Source organism: Puma concolor, chromosome D3, assembly GCF_028749965.1.
Source record: "Puma concolor isolate L17-30 chromosome D3, mPumCon1.1.hap2, whole genome shotgun sequence".
Lineage (NCBI taxonomy): Eukaryota > Metazoa > Chordata > Mammalia > Carnivora > Felidae > Puma > Puma concolor.
Genome location: NC_141678.1, coordinates 58,275,121 through 58,302,116, shown reverse-complemented (window position 1 = coordinate 58,302,116; position 26,996 = coordinate 58,275,121). Strand labels below are relative to the sequence as shown.

Genomic DNA, 26,996 nt, shown 5'->3' with positions numbered 1-26,996 from the left:
AATGCTGATTATCTAGACAAATATCAGTAAAACTGATAAAGCTGGCCTGACCAACTAAAAGAGAAGGTACAAATCAGCACTATCACAAGTGAAGCACTATGCAGTCATTAAAAGGATAATAGAATAGAATACTACAAACAACTTTATGTTCATAAATTTGGCAACTCCAAAGAAATGGAACAATTCTGGAAAACTACAAGCCCCTAAAACTCAACTAAGATGAAACAGACAACCTAAATAATCTTGTAACCATTAAAGAAATTAAATTTGTAATTAAAAAACTCTTTAAAACTACACCTCCAAGCCTGGAAAGTTTCAATGGAGAATTCAATCAAATATTTAAAGAATAATTAACACCAATTTTATAGTTTCTTCTGGAAAACAGAAAGGGAGAGAATACTTAACTCATTTTATAAGGATAGTGTTACCATGATACTAAAGCCAGACTATGCCAGTAAAAAAAAAAAAGAAAGAAAGAAAGAAAGAGAAAAAAAGAAAGGAAAGAAAGCTACAGCCCAATGCGTCTCATGAACCTTGATGTAAAAATTCCAAACAAAATAATAGAAAAACAAACTAGAACTGGATAAAAACAAGGATAACAAGATTTATTACAGGTATGCAAAACAGGTTCACATTCAAATATCAATTAATAAGATCCACCCTATCAACAGCTAACTCTTCAAGAAAATTCATAGGAAATTAAATGTTTGACAAAAATCTAGCATGCAATCATAACAAAAATTCTTATAAAATGAGGAATAGAGGGGAATTTCCTCAAATTTATAAAGAATACCTACAAAAATTCTACACTTAACATTATACTTAATGACAGACTGAACGCTTTCCACCTAAAATCAGGAAGGATGTCTGCTCTTATCACTCCTATATACATAGCACTGCAATGTCCAACATAAGTGGTCATCAATGGTCATTAGAGGAATACAAATTAAAACCACAATGAGATAACATTAAATACCTCTAAGAATGACTAAAATAAAAATAATTATAACAAATGCTGGCAAGAATGCTGAGGACTTAGATGTCTCTTGCATTGCTGGTGGGAAAGTACGATGGTAAACCACTTTTGAAGACAGTTTCTTACAAAACTAAATATGCATTTATTACACAAAATCCCAAAGAAATGAAAATGTTATACTCACACAAAAATCTAATTCATAGCAACTTCATTTGTAACAGTCAAAAACTAGAAAGAAGGGGCTCCTGGCTGGCTCAGTGGGTGGAGCATGAGACTCCTGATCTCAGGGTTGTAAATTTGAGTCCCAGGTGGGGTGTAGAGATTATTTACAAAAAATTAAAATCTTCAAAAAACAACAAAAACAAAAAAACCCAGAAACTGGAAAGAAACCAAATATCCTTCAACAGGCAAATGGTTAAACTGTGGTACATCCCCCATGGAATATATTTAGCAATAAAAGGAACAAACTATTGATACATGCAAGAATGTGGATGGATCTAAAAGGAATTACGCTTAAGTGCGGGGGTTGGGGGGGAAGCTAATCTCAAAAGGTAGCATACTGTATGATCCCATTTTTATAGCATTCTTGAAAGGACAGCATTCTTGAAATGACAGCATTATAGAGATGGAGAGTAAATTAGTGGTTGCTAAGGATTAGGGAAGGGTGGTGGGAAGACAAATTAGCTATGTCTATAAAAAGACAACATGAGTGGTTTTTGTAAACAAACCATTTTGTATCCTTACTCTGGTGATGGTACACAAACCTACATGTGATAAAATTACATAAACCTAACTACACACACAAGTGAGCACATGTGAAACCTATACAAGATTGATGGATCCTGTCAATGTCAATTTCTTGGTTGTAATATTGTGCTATGGTTAATCAAAATACTACCATTGGTGAAAACTGGAGGGGACATGGGCTTTCAGTCTGTATTATTTCTTACTACTACAGGTGAATCCACAATTACCTCCAAAAAACTCTTTGTTTCTTTTAGAAAATGCATCACCTTGCTATTCTATTTTTGTTTCTGTGAGTCCTGGACTAGAATAAAATAAATGTCCATGAATCTGATACTGATAAAAATAAACAAGAAAATAAATACTGAAGTAAGTAAATAAATAAATATAGGAGAAGTGACAGCTCATCCTTAAAGAAGAATTATTCCAAGTAATAAATGAAAAACAAATAGGTTAAACATGAAGTAATCATTAGAACATCACAGCAATGATTATTGCAGTGAAGTCCCTTTGATGGGTGCTTACAATAGTGGGTAAAAGTTTCAGGAAAAAACAAAAAACAAAAAAAAACAAAAAACAGTGGATTTCAATAGTCCCCATGGACCTCCTCCAATTTATTCATTAATTGCAGAAAACAATGCAACTTTTCAGAGAAACCTAGTACACTCTACATCAACGACATTACCATAGTTAAAAGCACCAGCACCAACACATCAACATCATATACCCACACTACAATAAATCATAATGCAATCTATTATGAGGAAACATGAAAAAAAAAAACCCTGAAATCCTACAAAATATCTGAGGTCATGGGAAGCAAAGAAAAACTAAAGTATTGCCACAAATGGGAGGAGAATAAGGAAACATGAAAACTGAATATAAAATGTGATACTGGAACAGGAAGAAAAAATTAGTAGGCAAGCTTAAGAAATCTGAATAAACTACAGTTAATTAATACTATTGTACCAATGTTAATTTGTGATCATAGCAATATAGTTATTCAAGATATTAAATTTATTTTTTTATAATTTATTTATTTTTTTCCATAGAGAGAGCAAGTGCAAGCAGGGGAGAGAGGCAGGAGTAAGAGAGAGAGATAATCTTAAGCAGGCTCCACACTGAGCATGGAGCCTGATGTGGGGCTCAATCCCACGACTTCAGGATCAAGACCTAAGTGAAAATCAAGAGTCAGATGCTCAACTGACTCAGCCACCCAGGTTAACTTTAAAGCTATCTAGATGAAATGTATTAGAACCCATCATAGATTTTTTTGAAGAGCTTTACTGAATATAAGTTACATATAACAAGGTAACCCACTTCAATGGCTTTTCATATATTTACAGAGTTTCTACAACTATCACCATAATCTAATTTTAAAACATTTTCAACTTTGCCATAAGAAACCTTGCATTCATTAGCAGTCACCACCCATTTCTCATTCCTCCAATACTGTACTATTTAGGCAAGTTTTCTGTAGGCCTAAAATTATTTCAAAATAATACAAAAGAATAATGATCATATTACATTGAATTAAAATGTATATAAATTAAATATATAAAAACATATATAAACATGTACAAAATTATGACACATTACAAATGGCACATAATCAAGAGAGGAAAATGATATTAAAGTTCTTAAGTTCTAAAGTTCTTGAACTGTTTAGAATAGCTAAAAATACCAATTAATATTAGATTGTGATTAGTCAAGAATGCATATTACAAATCCCCAGAATGACCACAGGTTCATTTAAACAGGAAAATGCAAACTATAACAGTACAACTAATAACCACAGCATCAAATATATAAGGAAAAAATTGACAAAACTAAGTAGTGAAATGCATAAGTTCCCAATCACAGTGTGACTTCATTTTACCTTAACAACCACTTTTAAAGGCCCCACCTTCAAATACAGTCACGCTCTGAGAACTGTGGGTTCTCATTTCAATATTCATTTCAATATGAATTTGGGTGGGGGGGGTGTCACAATTTAGCCCAAAAGAAGCATACAATGCATAAAGATGTAATTGCTAAAAGTAACAACTTAAATATTGGGTAACACAGTTGTATAGAGATGGAATTTTTATGTATCACTTAAGCTAAGTTAGATGAATTCAAATTAAATTGTTACAAATTTAGGGTGTTAACTGTAATCCCCAAGGTAACCATTAAGAAAATAAACATTTTACAAAAAAAAGAAACAAAAGACCCAGTCAAAATGGTGCGCGCGCGCGCGCACACACACACACACACACACACACACACACACAAGATCAAACAAAACAAAAAAAGCACCAATGGAGTAACAAGGAAACCAAAAACAGGAAGCATTTTTCACATACGTATTACATATAAAACATATATGTACATAATGGCAAAATGGTACTTCATTATAAGAAATTACTTCAAATGTACATGGATTATGCTCACCAATGAAAGCAACTGGGAAGATGGATTTAAAAACAATTATTTTCAATATTTATTTTTGAGACAGAATGAGTGTGAGCAGGAGAGGGACAGAGAGAGAGGGAGACAGAATCCGAAACAGGTTCCACACCGTCAGTGCAAAGCCTGACGTTGGGTTTGAACACATGAACCATGAAATCATGACCTGAGCCGAAGCTGGATGCTCAACTGACTGAGCCACCCAGGCACCCCTAGAAAATGGATTTTTAAAATCCAACAGGGGCACCTGGGGGGCTCAGTTGGTTAAGTGACCAAGTCTTGATTTCAGCTCAGGTCATGATCTCATGGTTTGTGAGCTCAAGCCCCACACTGGACCGCATGCTGACAGTGCATAGCCTGCTTGGGATTCTCTCTCTCCCTCTCTCTGCCCCTACCCTGCTTGCACTCTCTCTCTCTCAAAATAAATAAATAAACTTACACACACACACACACACACACACACACACACAATGTAACTATAAGTTGCCTCTAAGAGACTCATTTTAAATTAAAAGACATAAAAGATTGAAAGCTAAAATATGGAAAAAGATATTCCATGCAAGTATCTTTCAAATAGAAAGAGAGCTGAGTTGGCTATACTAATATCAAACAAAATAAGAGTTCAAAACAAAAAATGTTACAAGACAAAGAGATAGATGTCATATACTCATAAAAGGGTCAAGTCCTCAAGAGTATATTAAAATTATAAAAATGAACACACTAGAGTTACCAAATATATGAAGAAAGTACTGACACAACTGATGAGGAATATAGTTCACTAATAGTTGGAGACTTCAATAACCCACTATCAATAACAAATAGAACATCTAGATGCAAGATGATCAATAATAAAAAGAGGAACTTGAACAACACTATAAGTCAACTAGACTTAAAAGACAAAGAACATTCCACCAAACAACAGTTGAATCAACATTCTTCTCGAGTACACGTGGAACATTCTCCAGAATAAATCATACATTAGCTCACAAAACAGCTCTCAAAATATTTAAAAATACTCAAAGCATGCAAAGTACCTTTTCCACCGCAATGGAATAAAGCCCAAAGTCAATAAGGGAAAGAAAAGTGGAAAATTCATAAATACATGGAAATCAAACAACACACTCTTTTAAATGGATAAAAGGAAAAATCATAAGGAAAATTAGAAAGTACTTGAATGAAAATGAAAACACAACATATCAAAATCTATGGGGTCCATCAAAAGCAGTGCTCATACAAATTTGTGCTATAAATTATAGCACAAATGCCTACATTAAAAAACGAGAGAGATTTCAAGTCAGTAACTTAACTTTACACCTTAAGGACTAGAAACTAAAACTAAAACCTAGCAAAAGGCAGAAAATAATAAAGAGCAAAGATAAATATAATAGAGAATAGAAATATAATAGAGTATCTATAAAACCAAAAGTTGGTTCTTTGAAAAGATCAACAAAATTTAAAAATTTTTAGCTTAGACTGATAAATGAAAGATGATGTAAATAAAATTAGAAATGAAAGTAGGGACATTACTTCTAACTATACAGAAATAAAAAGGATTGCAAGAGAACAGTACAAACAATTTTATGTCTTAGGCATTGGATAACCTATATAAAATTAACATTTCTAAAAACACAAAAATTACCAGCACTTACTCAAGAATAAATGTAGGATCTAAATAAACCTTTAACAAGTAAGGAGATATAAACAGTAATCAAAAACTACTCTACAAAGACAAGCTAAGAACCAGATAGCTTCGAGGATGAACTCTACCAAATATTTATTTTTTTCCTATCCAATATTTAGTTATTTTTAATTCTTTTGCTGTTTTATTTTATTTTTGAGAGAGACAGAGAGAGAGAAGGAGTCAGGGAGGGGCAGAGACAGAGGGAGACACAGAACCCGAAGCAGGCTTCAGGCTCCAAGTTGTCAGCAAAGAGCCCAACACGGGGCTTGAATTCATGAACCGTGAAATCATGACCTGGGCCAAAGTCAGATGCTCAACCAAATGAGCCACCCAGGTGCCCTTCCTAGTCAATATTTAAAGAAGAATTAATACCAATCCTTCTCAAATTCATCCAAAGAACCACTGGTCTCAGAGAATGAGGTAAGTAGTACCTGATACCCTAAGCTAGATAAGGAAACTATGAGAAAATAAAACTACAGACCAAGATCCCCTATGAATAGAGATTCAAAAATGCTCAAAAAAAAAAAAAAATGTCAGCAAACCAAATCCAAAAATGTATTAAAAGGTTTATAAACATGACCAACTAACTGTTTATCCCAAAAATGCGAGGATGTTTTAACCTAAGACTATCAATCAGGTTTAACACAAATCTACCAACTGGGTGGCTCAGTCAGTTAAGTGGCCAACTCTTGGTTTTGGCTCAGGTCATGATCTTGTGGTGTCATGGGTTCAAGCCCTACATTAGTCACTGCACTGACAGTGTGGAACCTGCTTGGGATTCTCTGTCTCCCTCTCTCTCGGTCTCTCCCCCACTCATGCTGACTCTATCTCTCTCAAAATAAATAAATAAACTTAAAAAAGAAAAGAAAATCAATCAACACATATTTGACAAACAAACCTACAAAAATATGTGTTCATATCAACTGACACAGAAAAAGCATTTGAAAAAATTCCCCCAAAACTCAAACTAGGAACGGAAGGAAATTTCCTTAACATGATAAACGCAATCTAGGAAAAACTCACAGCTAACATGTTATCCCAATGATGAAAAACTGAAAGCTTTCCCACTAAGTTCAGGAACGAGACAAGAATGCCTGCTTCTACCGCTCTATTCAACAATATGCTGGAACTTCAAGCCAGAGGAAAAAGAAATAAGAGGCACCCAAACTGGAAAAGAAGTAGAACCATCTCTGTTTGTGGATGACATGATTGATTCTATATACAGAAAATCCACAGAGAACCCACAAAAAAACCTCTTAGAGCTAATAAACAGGGTACAAGATTAACATGTAAACGTCTTGTATTTCTATACACAGCAACAATCTGAAAGGAATATTAAGAGAACAATTCTATTTATAAGAACACCTAAAACAAAATTCTTAAAAATAAATTTAAACAAAAAAGTGAAAGGCTTGTACAGTGAAAACTACAAAGCATTGCTAAAAGAAATTAAAGACTTAAATATTGAAAGACATTTCATGTTTGTGGACTGGAACACTTAATATTGTTAACATGGCAATATTCCCCAAAGTGATCTACAGATTTAATATAATCCTATCAAAATCTCAAGCGCCTTTTTTTTTTTTTCCAGAAGTGGAAATGCTGATCTTGTAATTCATATGGAATTGCAAAGGACCCAGGACAGCTCAAGTCATCTTCAAAAGGAAGAACAAAGTTGGAGGTCTTGTATTTCATGCTTACTACAAAGATACACTAATTGAAACAGTGTGGTATTAGCATTAGAATAGACATATAGAGCAGTGAAAAAGGACTCAAGAGTCCAGAAATAAACTGGTATACTTTTGGTCAATCAAATTTTGACAGTTGTGCCAAGACCATCAAATGGGAAAAGAACAGTCTCTCCAACAAATAATGCTGGGACAAATGGATTTCCATATGCAAAAAAAGAAAGAAAAAAAAAAAGTCGAAACACTACCCCTTACCATATACAAAAATTAAATAAAAATGGACCAAAGGCCCAAATATAAGAGCTAAAACCATAAAATGCATAGAAGAAAACATAGGGTTAAATCTTCATGATCTTTGATACAGCAATAATCCTTAGATATGACACTGAAAGCACAACTGACAAGAAAAAAAATAGAGAATTTAGACTTCATCGGTAGTAATATCTTTTGTGCTTCAGAGGACACAACCAAGGAAGTAAAAAAAAAAACAAAACACCCACATAAGGAGAAATTATATGCAAATCATACATCTGTTAATTAAAGTAAATTAAACATTCAAAAACCAATCAATGTAATTTACTACATTAACAGTTAAAGAAAAAAAATATACTATTAGCTAATAAAGAAAAATCATTTGACAAAGTTCTACTCCTATTTATGATTAAAAAAACAACTCTCAGCAAACTAGGAACAAAAATAAATTTCTTGGGCCTGATAAAGAACATTTACAAAAATCCTACAGCTTGGGGGCGCCTGGGTGACTCAGTCAGTTGAGTGTCCAACTTTGGCTCAGTTCATGCTCTTGAGGTTCATGGGTTTCAAGCCCCAGGTAGGGCTCTGTGCTGACAGCTCAGAGCCTGGAACCTGCTTCAGATTCTGTGTCTCCCTCTCTCTCTCTGCCCCTCCCTCACTCGCACTTTGTCTATCAGAAAAAATAAATACTTAAAAAAAATTTTTTTTAAATCCTACAGCTTACATTGAAATTAATGATGAAAGACTTAAGATCAGAAACAAGAAGACAAAGACATCCATTTTCATTCAACATTGTAGCACAGGTTCTAGCCAATGCAAAAGGGCAAGAAAAAGAAAGTATCTACAAATAGAAAGGAAAAAATAAAATTGTTTTTATTTGTAGATGACATGATCCTGAATATAGAAAATCCAAAGTCTTATGCCAAAAAAAAACTATCATAAAAAATAAATTAAAAAGTCTGAAGGAGGGGGCACCTGGGTGGCTCAGTCAGTTAGGCATCTAACTCTGGATTTCGTCTCAGGTTACGATCACAGTTTGTGAGATGGAGCCCCCTGCATCTGGCTCTGCACTGAACAGCACAGAGCCTCTCTCTCTTCGCCCCTACCTTGCTTGCGTGTGTGCACTTGCTCACTTGCTCTCTTTTTCAAAATAAACATTTAAAAAATTTTTGAAGGAGACCAAGTCAATATTTAAAACACTAATTCTGGTGTGCCTGGGTGGTTCAATTGATCTTTACACATCCAATTCTTGATTTTGGCTCAGGTCATGATCTCAAGGTTCCTCGGTTCCGGCTCCACATGGGGCTCTGTGCTAACAGCAGAGCCTGCTTAGGATTCTCTCTCCTCTCTCTCTGTCCCTGCTCCTGTGCGTGTGTGCTCTCTCTCTTTCTCTCTCTCAGAATGAATAAACTTTAAAAGATTCTGTGTTATCATATAAGAAATTATATAAAATTAAAAATTAAATGTAAAATAAAAATTTTTAATTACAACATCTCCAATAGTACCAAAAACATAAAATACCTAAGGACAACATATGTGCATATATTATAACCTGTACCATGAAAACTACAAATCACTACAGAAAAAAATTAAGAAAATCCAAATTAATGGAGAAATATGACCTATCACAGACCGAAAGTCTCAATAACGTAAAGATGTCAATTTTCCTCAATTTGATCTACAAATCAATACACTCTAAACAAAATTTAGGAGGCAACTTTCTTTTAAAAATTGAAAAGCTAATTCCAAAATTTACAGTGAAATGCAAAGGACTTCAAAAAGTCAAACTAGTTTTCAAAAAGAACAAAACTGTAGGACTTACCTGATTTCAAGACTTACTATAAAATTACAGTAATCAAGTCAATTCGGTATTGGCATAAGGGCAGCACAAAGATCAATGGAATGGAATGAAAAGCCCAGAACAGATCATGCCTGTATGGTCAACTGATTTTTGACAAGGAGGCAGACGTAATCCTGCAGAAAGGGTAGTCTTTTCTAACAAAGGAAAAAAATCATCTTGGGATGGGCAAGATCTTTTAGATAGAACACTAAAGACACGAACAACAAAAGAAAAAATTGATGAAATAAAAACTCTTCCTTTACAAAAGAAAACACTAAGAAAACCAGAAAGCAAGGTTGGGGAGAAAACTACATATTTGACAACTTGCATCCACAGTATATAAAGAACATATCAGTATCAAGAAGAGAATGGGGTGGGTCAAAAAAAACAGGCAAAAGATTTTAATAGACACCTGAAAGAAGAATAGCCAATGATACTATTAATCTTAGGACAACACAAATTAACTCCACAAGGAGAGATCACTATACTCATTAGAATGGCTAAAATTGAAAGAAATGACGATACTAACAGTTAGTAAATATGCTGAATGATGGAATTCTCATCAGTTGCTAGTAGAAGTGTTGAAATAACACAACCACATCAGAAAACAGTTTGACAATTTCTTATAAGGCTAAATGTACACTTAAGATATAACTGGGCAATTCTGTATGTAATTATTCACAGAAGAAAAGTTAAAACATCATATCCACATAAACACTTGTACGTGAATGTCATAGAAGCTTCATTCATAAAAGGCAAAAACTCAAACAACTCAACTGTCTATTAACAGATGAATAGCTAAGCAAATTAAAGTACAGGCCAGCAATGAAGACTACTTAATAAAAAAAAAAAAAAAAAGTACTACTCCTGCACACGACAAATTGAAAAAAGAAAAAAACCTCAAAAATATCACCCTCTGAAATAAGCCAGATATAAAAGGACAAATATTCTATGATTCCACTCGTAGAGTCAAATTCACAGACACACATGGAACAGTGGCTACCAAACAGTTGGGGTGAAGGGAGGGTGAGGAGTTATTTTTAATGGATACAGGGTTTGAATGATGAAAAAGTTCTGGAAATGGGATTGTGGAGATGACTGCACAACAATATGAATGTACTTAATACCACTGCAGACTTAAAAATGGTTAAGCTGATAAATTTTATGTACATTTTACTATACACACAAAATCATCTCGCAGAAGGAAAAAAAAGCCAGACAGAAGAGGGTACATACTGTCTGGCCATTTATGTGGCATGTCAGACAAGTAAAACTAAGCAATGATGACAGGAATCACATTAATGGCTGTCTGGAAGGAAGAAACAGACTGTAAAAGGTCTCAACATAACTTTTAAAAATGACCTTACATTTGCTAAAACTCACTGAAATATACACTTAAAACGTATATGTATCAAAAAATGCATACATATGATTGAATATAAGTTGCACTTCTATACATTTTAAAATAAATAAATAAGCTTGAAGAGGGAATGAAATGCAACAGGTAAAAAATTATACTATAGACTAGGGGCACCTAGGCGGCTCAGTCAGTTAAGTATCCAACTTCCACTCAGGTCATGATCTCACAGTTCACAAGTTCAAGCCCCACGCAGGGCTCAGTGCTGACAGTTCAGAGCCTGACGTCTGCTTTGAATTCTGTGTCTCTGGTTCTCTCTGCCCCTCCCCCACTCACAGTCTTTCACTCTCTCTCTCTCAAAAATAAACATTAAAAATAAATAAATAATAAATAAATAAATAAAAGAAAATAATACTACAGACTCTAGGAAGGAGGCTATGTTGTGGTGTACAAAGAAGGTAGTAGCTGAAAGGAAATATGTGGTCAGAGGAGTATTTTATTTCTCAAGATGAAAGACAAATGACTGTATTTAATGACAACAGGAAACCAGTTATTTGAAACCAAGCTAAAAATCCAAAGATAAAAGAATACAAAAGGTAGGAATGTTTTGTTGCCAGTGTTTAAGGAATATGGCACTTCCCCACTTCAATATAAATGAGTCTTGTAAAAGCAAGTGAAAATGGTTTAGGCAGTATGAGTAGAAACAAGTAGACTGAAATATCCAATAGAGGAAACGTAGCAAACTCAAGAAACCTAGAACACGTTATTCCCATGTATCTGTACGTTAATGGTAAATACAGTAATAATGGAGTTTTCTAGCAATATAAGCAAATTTATACTAATACCCTGTAGTAACATACTGACCCTCTACCAAGAAACCAGCATTTTCCTGGAAAGCAGAAGGTTGCTGAAACCAAAACAATATGCTCTAATATTTCAGGTATTCTCCAAGCCTGGCAACTGAAATAAAATGGATCACTAAGGGCGCGCCTGAGTGGCTCTGTCAGTTAAGCTTCTGGCTTTGGCTCAGGTCATGATCTCATGGTTCATGGGTTCGAGCCCCGCGTCAGGCTCTGTGCTGACAGCTCAGAGCCTGGAGCCTGCTTCGGATTCTGTGTCTCTCTCTCCCTGCCCCTCTCCCACTCGCACTCTGTCTCTGTCTCTCAAAAATAAATAAATGTTAAAATGGATCACTTAGGACAACAATGGCAACTCAGGACCATTAATATATGGAATCAAACTAATGGTAATAGTTTTCAACGCCATCAAGTGTATGTAAGGATAGCCACAGCCATCTAAGTGGTAAAAAGTTTTGTGAAAAGGTCATTTGCAAGTATGGAGGGTAACTAATGTTTTCCCAACACAAAGAATACTATTTGAAGTTGATGAAAACTCTACTTGGGGGACTAAAACAGCCAAAGAACTCTAGTGAAAAAAATTACCGCTTATCTCAGGTGGGACATCAAATTCAGAGTAAGGTATGTACTCTGAATTCTCACACCCTATATCCTAGCCCCCAAAACATCACTGATGTTATCCTTTATAACTGCAATTACATGATTTGGTAAGGTAATTATTTTTTAAGTTTACTTATTTATTTTGAGAGAGAGAGGGAGAAGGAAGGAGGGAGGGAGGGAGGGAGGGAGAGAGAGAGAGAGAGAGAGAGAGAGAGAGAGAGAGACACAGCCAAGTGGGGGAGGGGCACAGAGGGAGAGAGAATCCCAAGCAGGCTCTGCACTGTCAGCACAGAGCCCGATGCAGGACTTGATCCCACAAAACACAAAATCATGACCTGAATCGAAACCGAGAGTCAGATGCTCAACCAACGAGCCAGCCAGGCACTCCTAGCAAGGTCATTTTTTAACTTCAGTCTTTTTAGAAAAGCTTCCACAAACATTATTTTATGGCCTTGACATTTTGAAACACTTCATACAGTCATCTTTAATTAAAAGTAAAGACGGAAAAGATCTATTTCCAAACATGCAATTCAAAGACAAAAATAGTACTATTTTAATCAATTTTTAGGTATGGCCTTTCCTTAAATTTGACTTTTACAATTTGTATTAATACATTCCTCTATATACATTTTCATTTATTAAGTATTTTAAGACCCCAAAACTGGATGTGTGTGTTGACAACTAACTCACTCCAAGTAGATATGCTTCATACATATCATTAATAAACTGAAATATTAAAACCGAATAGTTACAAACTATCATTCTCGAAATTCAAAATCCCTTACTTTGAATCCTGAAAGCATCAGGAGTTAGCAGAATGACCACAGATATTCTTGTGATGAACTACAGTAAAGTCAATGTTCATTTCTGGTCAGATGCTAAACCAAAACCAAAGGTAGTTGCTATGACACTGATTACAACATATCAACCTATATCAACAGCAGCACTAAACTCCTACATTTTCCCTTGTGATAGAGGACCACTGCACATATGTGCACCAAACAATTTGGGAAATTAAATACACAAGAAAATGTAAATTGCAAAGTGGTTTGTTCTGGTTTTTCTTTTTTTACTTTTTTCCTACTTTTCTTTTTTTTGGGGCCACAGAATACCTTTTTTTCTAAGTCTTTGCTTTCATAAGATCAATGATACAATGACATCAAACCATATTTTCGGTTTCTATTTTCAAAAAATTGTCTTATATAATAATACATTTCATATAAGATTTTATCTCACCTGGCCAGTTCTTTAATTAAATTTGCAATGCGTCTTTTGTCTTCGAGACATAAATCCTTCAATGATGCACTCTTTATTCCTCCCTTGCAGAAATTCTAATACAAAACAGAAAAATCTTTTGGTTAAACTTTGGCTAAAAACAATTTTTAAGACTCCATGAGAAGTCTCTTAAAATTAGCCCAGGAGGTAAAAAATTTCTCATGTATCTTTTCTCTGGTGGTACACTCATTACCTGTTTCATTCAAACCTACTATGAACTCAAAACAGGCTAAGGAACTGTCTGTCCAGCAGGGGACATCATAATGTTTACACAGAAAAGCATACAGGAAGAACTCAAAAGGCAGAAATGTCCCTGCTTAAATATTAGGGAATATTAAGGAAACAATGTTCCCTTGGTGAATGACACAAAACAAACACCTACTGGAAGTTACTGAGAACCTTTCCTACATCACAGCCCCTAGGCTGCTTGAAAGCACACTAAGGTTGGCAGCAGAGGCACCAGTTTCTAACCTCTCAGTATATCCTAAAGTTCATTGCACTGGGTACTAGACCAAAGAGTAATAAAAGTAGCTAACACATACCTCGTGCTTACTGCATGTCACGAACACTGTAAGTATTTTACACTTACTAATCCATCTCACTTTCACAACAGTGCTATTAGGTAGGTATTATTTCTATTAACAGCGAGGGTACATATCTTGCCTAGGATACCAACAGTTAAAGTAGCAGAATGAGTATGTGCTCTCAACCACTGAACTATCTCCTCCCTCTCTTGTACTATAAGAAGTTCTCCCAGTACTTGAACATCAAGTACTTTCACGTGAACATCTTTAAAGCAATGAAACTTAGGGAACCACAAGGAAACTAGAGGTAACATGTAAATGGAAGGAAACTTTGGCATTTGGACAACCACAAAGTAGATTAGTCCAATTTCTTCAGGTAGCCAAGGGTAATCCAAGACCTCTAAAATGAATCCTGGAAATACTGATAGTCTCAGATGGGAAATACTGATAGTCTCAGATGGGAAATACTGATAGTCATAGATGGGGAGAAAAAGGAAATTAGATCAAGGAGATGGTAAAAAAAAATGAAAATGAGTTTGGTTTTGGTCAACTCAAGATGCCAGGAGGATAGTCATACAGAAATGTTTAGGCAAGAAGTTGGAAATGTGGGTCTGGCTCTCAAGTCAGAGAAAAATATAAAAGATTTAAACTTCAGCCATACTGTGGGGGCGCCTGGGTGGCTCAGTTGATTAAGCGTCCAACTTCGGCTCAGGTCATGATCTCGCAGTCCCTGAGGGTGAGCCCTATGTCAGGCTCTGCGCTGACAGCTCAGAGCCTGGAGCCTGCTTCAGATTCTGTGTCTCCCTTTCTCTCTGCCCCTCCCGTGCTTGCTCACGCACTCTCTTTCTCTCTCTCAAAAATTAATAAACGTTAAAAATTTTTTTAAAAAACTTCAGCCATACTGTATTATGGATGATGTTTAGATTTTTATTATTTTCTTTATACTTTTCTATGTTCTAAATTTTCCTTAAAATTAAGAAAAAATATTAGTTTTTAAAAATTATCTACAGGGGCGCCTGGGTGGCGCAGTCGGTTGAGCGTCCGACTTCAGCCAGGTCACGATCTCGCGGTCCGTGAGTTCGAGCCCCGCGTCGGGCTCTGGGCTGATGGCTCAGAGCCTGGAGCCTGTTTCCGATTCTGTGTCTCCCTCTCTCTCTGCCCCTCCCCCGTTCATGCTCTGTCTCTCTCTGTCCCAAAAATAAATAAAAAAAAATTGAAAAAAAAAATTAAAAAAAAAAATTATCTACAAATCCAAGATAATAAATTAAAATTGGTATTTGAAAGGACAAGATGAGAATCAGAAGGATATAATATTGTGGGAGAAAAAGAAACGTTTCAAGAAGAGCTTGGGGATAAGAGTGGTAAGGAACAAAAAAACTACACAGAATGTGAAAGAAGTCACTCCATTTGGCAATGGAAGAAGTTGCTGAAAACACACGAGAAGACATCTGGGAAGACATCTGAGTAGCGGTGCTTTGAGTAGAATAAACAAGAGAAACCCCTGCACGTGGGCAAGAACCTCAGCAGCATTGTGTTTAACGCACTTGAAAACACAAATGTTGTCAACTAAAGAATAAACTGTAGCATATGTATACAATGGAATTCCATAGGCACGGGTTGTTATACTATTAATTGGCTTCCATCTTCAAACCCACCCTTCCAGGCTCTGCTTTGTGATGCTGAGGCTGAGACTCAGAAACCTTACTTCTTTGCCACATGGCTCTCTGTTAAAATCTGCGAACAGGAAGAACAAGAGGGAGACCAGAGGTCGTCAGAAGAAAAGACACTGTCGTCCCTATTGGCGTCCTGTTCCCGCCCATGTTCTGCCCCGCCCCGGGCCCAGAGTGTACCCTGGCAGGCACAGCAGGCTGCGGTTCACAATTTTCCCAGCCCTGGCAGAACCAGCCTTTAGCATGTCTCCTCAGGAACAGCAGTACCACTGAGGCTGGTTCCCCCTCATCCGAAGTCCAGGTTCCAGCTCTCACGGGCCCCTCCGTCAAGCTTCTAGGTGTTAATAACTGCAACTCGCTCTGGCTGTTTTCCTAGCCCGAGAGATGGGAACTGTTTCTTGCAGTTACTGCCTACATGAAATCTTGATGAGGTCTGTTTGCCTTTGCAATTTTCCAGCACCAATTCAGCGGGTCTTTATATTAAACATGCTCAGTTAAAATAACTGACTAAACTCTGACTGAAATATCAGTGAAAATAAATGACATAATTATATAACATAAGTAAATTTCATGAACATTAATATTAAGCAAAAAAAGCAAATGATGCAACATAGTATTAGCTCATTTATATAAAGTTCCAAATACATATAACACTGAACGTTGTTTAAAAAACAATTATGTATTAGACTATATAGGACAAAGGTTGGTAAACTACAGCTGCAAGCCAAATCTGGTTCACTGCCTATTTTTGTAAATAAGGGTTTATTAGAACATAGCCATGTATGTTAATTTACACATTGACTCTCTTCACACTACAGTGGCAGAGTTGAGTAAGTGAGACAGAGACCACATGGCTCACAGAGGCTAAATATTTACCATCTGGCCCTTTACAGAAAAAGTTTGTCAACTCCTGACATAGAAAAACAAAAGAATGATGGGGCACCTGGGTCAATCAGTCAGTTAAATGTCCAACTCTTGATTTCACCTCAAGGGAACCAGGTTGAGATTCTCTCCCTGTCTCTCTGCCCTCCCCTGCTCACTCTCCCTCTCTCAAAAATAAATAAGTAAACTTAAAAGAAAAGAAAAGAAAAGAAAAGAAAAGAAAAGAAAAGAAAAGAAAAGAAAAGAAAAGAAAAGAATGATAAACACAAAGTCCACAATAGGTATTACCAAAGAAGATGACAGAATACGGGAAGGACATACCTCTACAGCCGCATGGTATGTATGCATGTACGCAATGGCATCACTGCAATGCAGTGGGGAGAAGAATGGTCTTCTCACTCACGGGTGCAGACCAATAGACTGTCGGTATGGAAAAATGAACTGACCTTAACACGATACACGTAATAATTCCCGATGAGTAGTGGATTTTACTGTAAAGAGTAAAATAATGCAGCTTCTCAAAGAGAGAGAACCTGCTGCAAACAGTATCGTTGGCTAAGTGCCTCACCTAACTCCTGCCACACCTTCAGATCCACTGTGGTGTTCACGCCAATGCCAATGACTGGGAATGGCAGAGATGCTAGAACTGAACCATTTCTGCCTGCCAGGGCATCCTTAAAGAACAACATGTGCTCTGGGGTTCCCCATTAGCCTGACAGACACTGCCTCACACTGCAAAGCATTACGAAGTCTGAGGTTTTTCCTAGTCAATATTTCCTCTTTCTTTGTTCTCTCACTGATGCCAGATGTAGAGTAAAATCCTAAGGCTCTCCTTGTGTATCCCTGTTCGCTTTACTCTCTATTCTGTGTCAGCTTTTCCTCCACTGAGTCTCTGCCATTTCTACTTTCATCATAGCACCTACTTCCCAGAAGACTTGAACTGACACCATTACCATTTTGAAACTGTTAATGAATTAAGGGCCTAGCTTTTGGACACCAAAGATCACGAGAACACATATAGAAAAACCACAAGCCGTCATGTTCTCCAAGGAAAAATGCACACATCTTCCTAGTTTTGAGGAAAAAAAAAATGCATACACACACACACACACACACACACACACACACACACACACACACCATTTCTAGTTTTGAGACAAAATACATCCCATACACTTACATTCCACCTTCCAGGCAAAAAGGAGTAACAGGAACCGACTTATTCCAATGCCTAAAACAACCAAAAAATCTGACCAAATATATCAAAAAGCAGTTCTCAAACACTGGCTAGCAGGCAGCACAGGAAAGTGATCGCTGAAAGAGGGGAACCAAATAAGATGAGGCATACCATTATCTTAACTGCCTCTGGAGTTTCCAATGTGCAACGTGGGAAACCCAAACGAAGCCCAGCAATCTCCCCAAGTTGAGAAGACAGAGCTAGGCATCCACGAAGGCCAAGGTGTCTAGCGTTTGCAGGGCCGAGTACTGGAGAAGACAGAGCTGCACAGAAAGTGAGCTCCAGGGATCTGCAGAGGGGTCCCTGCACATCAACCACTGAGTACTGATCAGCATACGTTTATGAGGGGACCCACCAAAATCCAGGGAAAGAACAACTCAATGTGAGAATAATTTTTGCAGCTAATACAGTGCCAGGAATAGCTCATGCTCCCACCAGCCAGAGTGGAAAACCTTATAATTCAAGGAGCAAAAGCAAGAATACTCAGAAAGGTACTGCCTACAGTAGGCAAAATTAGCCCTATATTAAAAGCTGCTCTGGTGTCATCTTTAAAATCTTAAACCCAAGCTTCAGAAAGATCAAACTACTTCTAAATAACTTAACTCAGTCCCAGAAAAACAGCTCAAGATTATTTATAGAAACACAAAATATTCAAAACTCAAAAAAAGGTATGCTTCACTTTGTTTGGTGGTATCCAATAAAAAACAAGCAGGCAGGTAATGAGGCAGAAAAATACAATACATAATTCGAAAATGGACTCAGTTGAAATCTCCCCATAAAGGACTCAGATGACAGAACTATAAAAACAAGAACTTTAAAAGTTACTATATTCCATATGCTCAAGCAACTAGAAGACCAAGCCTGTTAAGTAGACATGAAATATATAAATAAAAACAAAAGACTCAGATTGAATTTCTAGAGATAAAAACATGGGCTTATATAAAAAATACACTGAATGAGGTAAGTGGTAGATTAGACACTTCAGAAGTTGATTAATAAATTTGAAGACAAAGCAATATAAACTATCCATAGATAAACACAGAACAATAGCAACAACAAACTGAAGGAAAAAATGAGCAGAAAGCTGTGGGGTAAGCTTAAGTGGCCTACTGGAGTCCTCTGTGTAACTAAGGTCCTCATAAGGCAGGGCGGGGGGGGGGGGGGAGCGGGGGAGACACAGTAATATCTTAATATGTAATGGCTGAAAATTTTCCCAATTTTATGAAAACTATAAACTGTCAAATCGAAAAGTCCCAACAAACCACAACCAAAAGACATATTTAGAAAATTAGTCAAGGTATACTATAATCAAATTGCTTGAAACCAGGGAGAAAACAAAAATCTTAAAAGTAGCCAGAGTTTAAACTCACACATATTAAATGCAGAACAGAAGCAAGGGTGACGGCAGACTTCCCCCTCAAAAACAGTGCAAATCAGTAAATATATGCAATATTATTAAAGTAATGAAAGAAAAAAACTGTCAACTCAAATTCTATAACCAGTAAAAACGAAAGTGAAACACAATTGAAATAAAAGAAATCCAAACTGGAAAGGGAGATGTCAAACTATCTCTGTTCACAGATGGCATCATCACACATATAAAAAACTGTAAGAAATTCACCTTAAGAACTATTAGATCGAAACTAGTAAGTGAATTTAGAAAGGTTGCAGGATACAAAACCAAGAGACAAAATCAATTCTATTTCCATACACTAGCGACAAATAATCCAAAAATGAAATTAAGAAAATAATTCCATTAATAATAGAATCAAGGGGCGCCTGAGTGGCTCAGTCAGTTGAACGCCTGACTCTTGATTTCAGCTCAGGTCGTGAACTCACGGTTTGTAAGACTGAGCCCCGTGTCAAGCTCCTGTGCTGGGTGTGGAGCCGGTTTAAGATTCTCCCTCTCCCTCTGCCCCTCCCGCCGCTCTCCCCAACTCCCCCCAAAAAATAGCATCAAAAAGTATTAAACACTTAATCTTTAGAAATAAATTTAACAAAAGGGATCTTTAGAAATAAATTTAACAATTTAACAAAAGATATGTACACTTTAAAACTGTAAAACATTGCTGAAAGACACTGAAGAACTAAATAAATGAAAAGGTATCTCACATACCATATTCAAGTACTAGAAGACTTGATATTAAGTTGAGAGTACTCTCCAAATTTATCTAAAGATTCATTGCAATTGCTATCAAAATTCAGGCTGACCTTAGTGCACAAATTGCCAAATTGATTCTATGATCTCTACAGAAATTTAAGGGCCCAGAATAGCTAAAATCTTAAAAAAGAAGAACTCAGAGGACTTACATTTCCTGATTCCAATACATAATTCCAAACAGTAATTAGCTTGTATTGGCAGAAAAATAGAAATGTAAAGCAATGGGATAGAATTGAGAGTCCACAAATAAACACTTACATTTACATGGTAGGAGATTTTCACAAGGGTGCCAGGATGATCAGAGGGAAAAGAATAATCTTTTCAACAAATGATGCTGGGACAACTGGATATCCATACGCAACAGAATGAATGTGGGTCACTATATACAAAAATTAAATCAAAATGGATCAAAGACTAAATGTAGCATCTCAAATAATAAAACTCTTAGAAGAAAATATTGTTGTAAATCCTTGAGAACTTGGATTAGGTATTGATTTTTTAGATATGACAGGAAAGCACAGGCAACAAATGAAAACAAATGATAAACTGGACTTCAAAATTAAAACTTTCATGCTTCAAAGGTCACCAATAAGAAAGTGAAAGAATGCACAGAATGGGAGAAACTATTTGTAGTTCATAGATGTACAAATAGGGACTTGAAGATGGAATTTATAAAGAACTCTTTTAACTTCCTCAGTAAGATGACAACCCAAATGAAAAATTTCTGAATGGACATCTCTCTAAAGAACATACACAAATGGCCAAGAAGCATAAAGAAATGATTATTATTAGTCATTAGGGAAATACAAATCAAAACCACAATGAGATACCACTTCATACTTACTAGGAGGGTTGTAATAAAAAGAATAGCTATAAAATGTTGGCAAGAATGTGAAGAGACTGTAATCCCCAAACATCGTTGGTAGAATGTAAAATGGTATAGCCACTTAGGCAGTTCATGCAAAGGTTAAACATAGAATTACGATTTGACCCAGCAATTTTACTTCTAGGTAAATACCCAAGAGAAGTGAAAACATATATCCACACAAAACCTTGTATGTGAATGTTCATAGTAATGTTATTCATATAGCCAAAAAGCCTAACAGCCCAAAAGTCCTTCAACTGGTGAATGGATAAACAAAATATATATTCAGCCATAAAAAGTAATGAAGTAATAATACATGATACAGCATAGATAAACCTTGAAATCATTATGCTAAGTGAATGTAGCCAGCCACAAAAGGTCACATATTATAGGATTCCATTTACATGAAATGCCCAGAATAGACAAATCTATAGAGACTAAAGTAGATTAGTGGTTGCTAGGGGCTAAGATGAATAGGGAATGGGAAGTGACTGCTAATACATAATGGAGTTTCTTTCTGGGATGATGAAAATGTTCCAGAATTAGACTGAGGTGATGGATCCACAACTCTGTAAATATACAAAAATAAAACAAAACAACAACAACAACAACAAAACACCCAAACACCCAATGAATTATACATTTTGAAAGGGTAAATTTTATGATATGTAAATTATATATCAATACGAAAAAAAAAAAAAAAGACCGCTGACTAAGCAAAAGAAATAACAATGTATTGGGGGGTTTTACCTATAGAAGTAAAATGTATGACAATATCACAAAAGTCAGGACATAGACTGCTGAAAGGTCCTCAAAATTCTAGGTGAAGTGGAAACTATAACTTAAAATAGGCTGTGATAGGGGCACCTGGGTGGCTCAGTGGGTTAAGTGTCTGACTCTTGATTTTGGGTCAGGTCATGACCTCACAGTTCAAGAGATGGAGCCCTGCATAGGGCTCCATGCCGACAGTATGGAGCCTGCTTGGGATTCTCTTCCGCTCTCTCTCTGCCCTCCCCCACTTACACGTGTGCACACACAACATAAATAAATAAACATCAAAAAAAAATAGGCTGTGCTAAGCTAAAGATGTATACTATAATTCCCAAAGCCAGTGAAATAGCCCAAAAAAGAATTATAGTTAATAAGCCCTCCCAAAATATGGACTTAATCCAAAAGCAGGCAATTGTTCAGTATAAAATGCACAAATCATCACATGAAAAAAACACTTTCAACTTTTAATAAGAACTTGCAAATTCAACTACTATTCACATCTCAGTGTAGAGTGGGTACAATGAGGATACAAGTAACACAAGTAGGGCTTCTGGGCTCATCCCAGGTAAATCCTATAGATTTCTAAACATAACGATCAGCAACAAACTAGATATTGGAAATGTACTCAAGAACTGAACTGGGAACCCCTTCTCTAAAGGGGTTCGATAGTAAATATTTTGGCTTTGTGGGCAGACACTATGGTAGCAACTCTACCATTATAATACAAAAGGAGCAATAATATTAAAAGTATAAGTGTGCGTATATTCCAATACACCTTTACTCACAAAATAGGCAGCAAGGAAATTAGGCCTATAGGTGAAACATTGCCAAACCCTGACTTACCCTCTGGCTGGGGAGACAAAATGTAACAAAAAGTAAAATAAAATAAACCTATCAGGTAAGAGTCTACAGCAAAGGAATGTACAAATACTATTACAAAGGCAACAATGAAGGAGGAATCAATGACTGGGCTGTAAAGAGTCTTTATGATATTTTTAAAGTAAAGGAAATAATAATAATGTAGGGGAAATTTTCTTTTAACAAAATTTCTTTCTTATATATAGAGGTTTATCTACCATCACCTAACAAATTCATATGAACAAAAATATAAAGGACACTTAATAAAAGAAAAATTCATTGTCAATTTGATTTACTAACTTCACATATATCAGGATGTAGGTCTTTTGACACATACCAAGATAATAAATTTTACTTAACTAAGCCTGAAGGCAAACCTAGACATTTTAGATCAAAACCTTTGAGTAATCTACATACTTTATATTCATACCATGTAAAGTATCCCAGAATCCTCTGTACCTTTTAAGATTGCTTGTAGATTATCTAATGTTCTTTCAAGGACTCTTCTACCCTTATCTATCAGATATTGGTCAGCATTTATATATCTATCAGATATTGGTCAGCATTTATAAAGATTGAAGAGTAAGGGAAAAAAAGGGAAATTACTGACCTGTTCATCTACCGAGTCTCCTGCACCTTTTAAAGACTCCATGGAGACTGAAGCAGCAGTAACCTTGGAAGTCTTAAGTTTGACATCAGCTTTTGGACTCAACTTGTGTCTTGATCTGGCATTTCCTTCCGTAGAAATTCCTAAGGATTTCCATCAAACAAGATACTAAAATTATACCTTATTCTCTTAAACTCGCCCCCCCAGTAAGCACTTCTCCAATATCCCTCCTTATGGGACCCCACAGGGAAAATTCTACTTTATAAACTTCATTTTAAACCTCTTAATAAATAATGAACCATGGAAAGATTATGTTTTGAATACATTTAAGGTTCAACTTAAATATTTTTAAAAGGTGATGTGGAAATTCATAAGTCACATTAAAACTTATAAATCTTAAGATACAGTCAATATATACCTTAATGTAGGGGAAATTAAAAATCTGATTTTTCACATAGTCAGAGTACCTTCAGTGGTTCAGTTTAACACTCATTTAGTAATAACCGGTAAGCTTTAAGGAGTCTATCACATAAACCCTGTATCAAGAAGTTTTCACATTTTTCTTTGAACTATAAAATTTAGTCTATTATTTGTAATATAAAAAAATAAGAATCTCTTGCTTTTTAAGAGATGAAATGAAATGTTCTACAAGTTCATCTAAAGCTTACTTGCCTGACCAGCCCATAAAATAAGGCAGTATTTCAAACCTTATAGGTTTGAAACCTATAGGTCAAACCAAGTTGTGTTTTTTTTAAATTACTTTCCAATGAATTGTTCTGCCTCTAGTTATATCGGCAAAATGGTCCTACTGTTTTATTTTCTCCTAACACTTAAGAAGCAAAGGAAGCTTACAAAATTAGTACAGAAAACCATACCTGGAACATACACTACTGATTGCTCTTCATCAGAAACTGTGAAGAAGGACATGAAGGAAAATACTAAAAAAGATCGTCCAATATCCAAATGCTGCCTCTGTTCTGTACTTCTGTTAGAATTTCTAATTTCTTTTGACCTGGGAATTTATAACTAGCTTTTAAAAACAAAATTAGAAAGCAATGCAACTGAAATAAAATGTAGTAAACTTAATCTTTTAAAGTTCATCTTTACATAGTCCCACTATATGTTTTGTGAAATTTTTGGGAGGTCTTCTTCCATAAAACTTTCACCCATGCTTATTTCCAAGTGAGATATCTTGGAATAATAAATTCTGCTGTGAAATTCCTTTCTTTCATTACCTTTCCTTTTGTAAGCAAGGAGTTAAATGCACCAGTTTGTTTATTATTGGAGAACGGACAAGTTATTTTAGGCATGAATAAATAATTTCAAAATGAGCTTTAGCTCTGAAGAACAAACACTGTTTGAGGGCAAGTCCATCATGCAAACACAGAAAGGTTTTATTCTTCTGCAGTGCATTCATGAAATGTCCCAGAAGCCCTATGATTTAACAAGTGGAAGAAATTGAAGACAAAAAGAACTATTTTGAATTTCAAAAGGAAAAATTTAGAAAGGCTAAGATCATAATAGTGTTATAGAACCAATATAATAAGAAAGCTTTCTTTAAGAAACAAAATCTTATTCAGAACTATATCTAAATCCAGATAAGTCCACAATTTGATAACCTTTGATTACACTTCCGGGAAGTAAGTGTGTAAACAATTTTTTCCAAATGACCTACAAAATTCCTGTTTTCTGTTCTTTCATAAAATGCTTTCTTCTCCGAGATTTCTAGACAAATCAATTATTAAAAATTTCCTTCCAGGCAAAGGCTGGAGTAAAATAGTAGATTTAACAACATGTTAAAAAAAGTCAATATACATCAGTTCAGGGTCACTCCTAGCTATGGAATCTTTTCAAGGAGGCTGATTGTTAAGTGCTCAGAATCCCCATAGGAATTTAGGAATACAAAGGGGGTGCTACTATGTGAGCCGCCAGGTGATTTCCAACAGCTCTCTGCAGCAGCACACAAATACTGCCACAGATTCAAGATTTGCGCTGATAACTAGTGCCTCTACACTTCAAATCCTCTCAGACATCAGGTATGGAGCTCAGAAAATGTTAAGGGGCACAGAAGACAAGTAAACAAACAAAATCAGACCCCACTAGTCTAAGGAAATTGACAGCAGCTAACACGGGAGCAGAGAGAAAATTTACAAATTCACTGACACCCAATCTAAAAAAAGCCTTACAAAATGAAATTACGCAGCCTCTTCAACAGCAAAAACCAAGTCGTTTTTTATATCCCTTGGGACTAGTGCACATAGGTTCTCAATAAATAATCTGCTGTTAGAGATACCCACATGGGAAGGTACCCAAGGGAAAAATATTCAAGATGATTCAGGACAAGCTCCATTTGGCAACATCTTCAATTAGAAGATACAGTAATGATGAATTTGCAGAATATTCTCCAAAGACAACCTATGGAAAGACTAACATAACTGAATCCAGGGAAACACACTAGACTTCCCTAGAACATTCATGAAGAAGACTGCTCACAGCTGGAACAGACCAGCCACTGAGGAACCAACTCAGCTGCATCATGATTTGGAAGCTCATCAAGTATCTTCTCTCAAACCTGATGCCACCTCCCACATCCTTACTCTGAGCTAATAACTGTTTCCTTTTTAGGAAAAGCAAACTGTGGAGATCTTTCATAAGCTTTATTTGCAGATGACATATTACATATAGAAAACCCTAAAGACTACAAATAAAACCATATGAATAAATGAATTCGACAAAGTTGCAAGATGCAAAATCAGTATAAAAAATCTGTCATGTTTCTCTACATGAATAGAAACAGAAAAAGAAGAAAACAATCCCATTTACAACTGCATCCAAAAAGAATACAATACCTAAGAATTTAAAATTTAAACAAGCAGGTGAAAGACCTATACACTGAACACTGTAAGACATTAAAGAAATTGAAGACACAAACAGAAACTTATTCCATGGTTATAAAGTGTAATAATTAATATTGTTAAAAATGTCTATACCAAAGCAATCTACAGATTCAGTGCAATCTCTATCAAAATTCCAATGTGATTTTTCATAGGAATAGAACAAACAATCCTAAAATTTCTATGGAACCACAAAAGGCCCTAAACAGCAAAACCAATCTTAAGAAAAATAAAGCTACGGACATCATGCTTTATGATTTCAAACTATATTACAAAGCTATAGTAATCAAAACAATGTGGTACTGGGATAAAATCAGACAAAAGACGCCCATGATAGCTACCCTTTTCCTGCTTTTTCTTTATATGTCACCTATAATCATTGGGCATACAACATGTTTTACTTATTCATGACCTCATCTCATCTCACAAAAACGTAAGCACCAAGTGGAGGAGGATTTTTCCCCTGGTTTTGTTCAATGTTATATCCCCTAATGTCAAATGCCCAGCTCGTAGTGAACCGTCTATGAAAGAATTAAAGTGATATTTAATTCTATAAAGAACTAACAACTTTTCCGTGTTGTCTTTCTATCCTGTAGGGATTCAGAACTGATCACCCCAAATGTCCACTTTGGCATGTGGATTATTTTGACCAGAAAACAATCAAGGCCCAAAAGACTCATGAAGAATCCTTGTCCCTGCCACTAATTGCCTAAAAGAATTTAGATGTAGGACCTGCTCCCAGAAGAGAGAATCACCATAAATAACTATGTATAACATAAACTAGGAGTGGTAGATAGGAAGGAATTTAG

The 26,996-nt window shown here is 35.8% G+C and overlaps 1 protein-coding gene across 8 annotated transcripts in view; it reads right to left on the bottom strand.

Moving 5' to 3' along the window:
• KIAA1328 (KIAA1328 ortholog) overlaps positions 1-26,996 on the bottom strand; it is a 361,755-nt gene that overhangs the window by 330,333 nt on the left and 4,426 nt on the right. For 7 of the 8 annotated variants that reach the window (XM_086682787.1, XM_086682788.1, XM_086682785.1 and 4 more), the window contains exons 2-4: positions 24,169-24,204; positions 23,297-23,436; positions 13,680-13,774 (exon numbers count right to left, since the gene is read on the bottom strand). In XM_086682787.1, coding sequence (XP_086538913.1) covers positions 13,680-13,774; positions 23,297-23,436; positions 24,169-24,204 — 271 coding nt within the window. The remainder of the gene's footprint in view (positions 1-13,679; positions 13,775-23,296; positions 23,437-24,168; positions 24,205-26,996) is intronic. The other variant, XM_086682789.1, reaches the window with a different exon arrangement.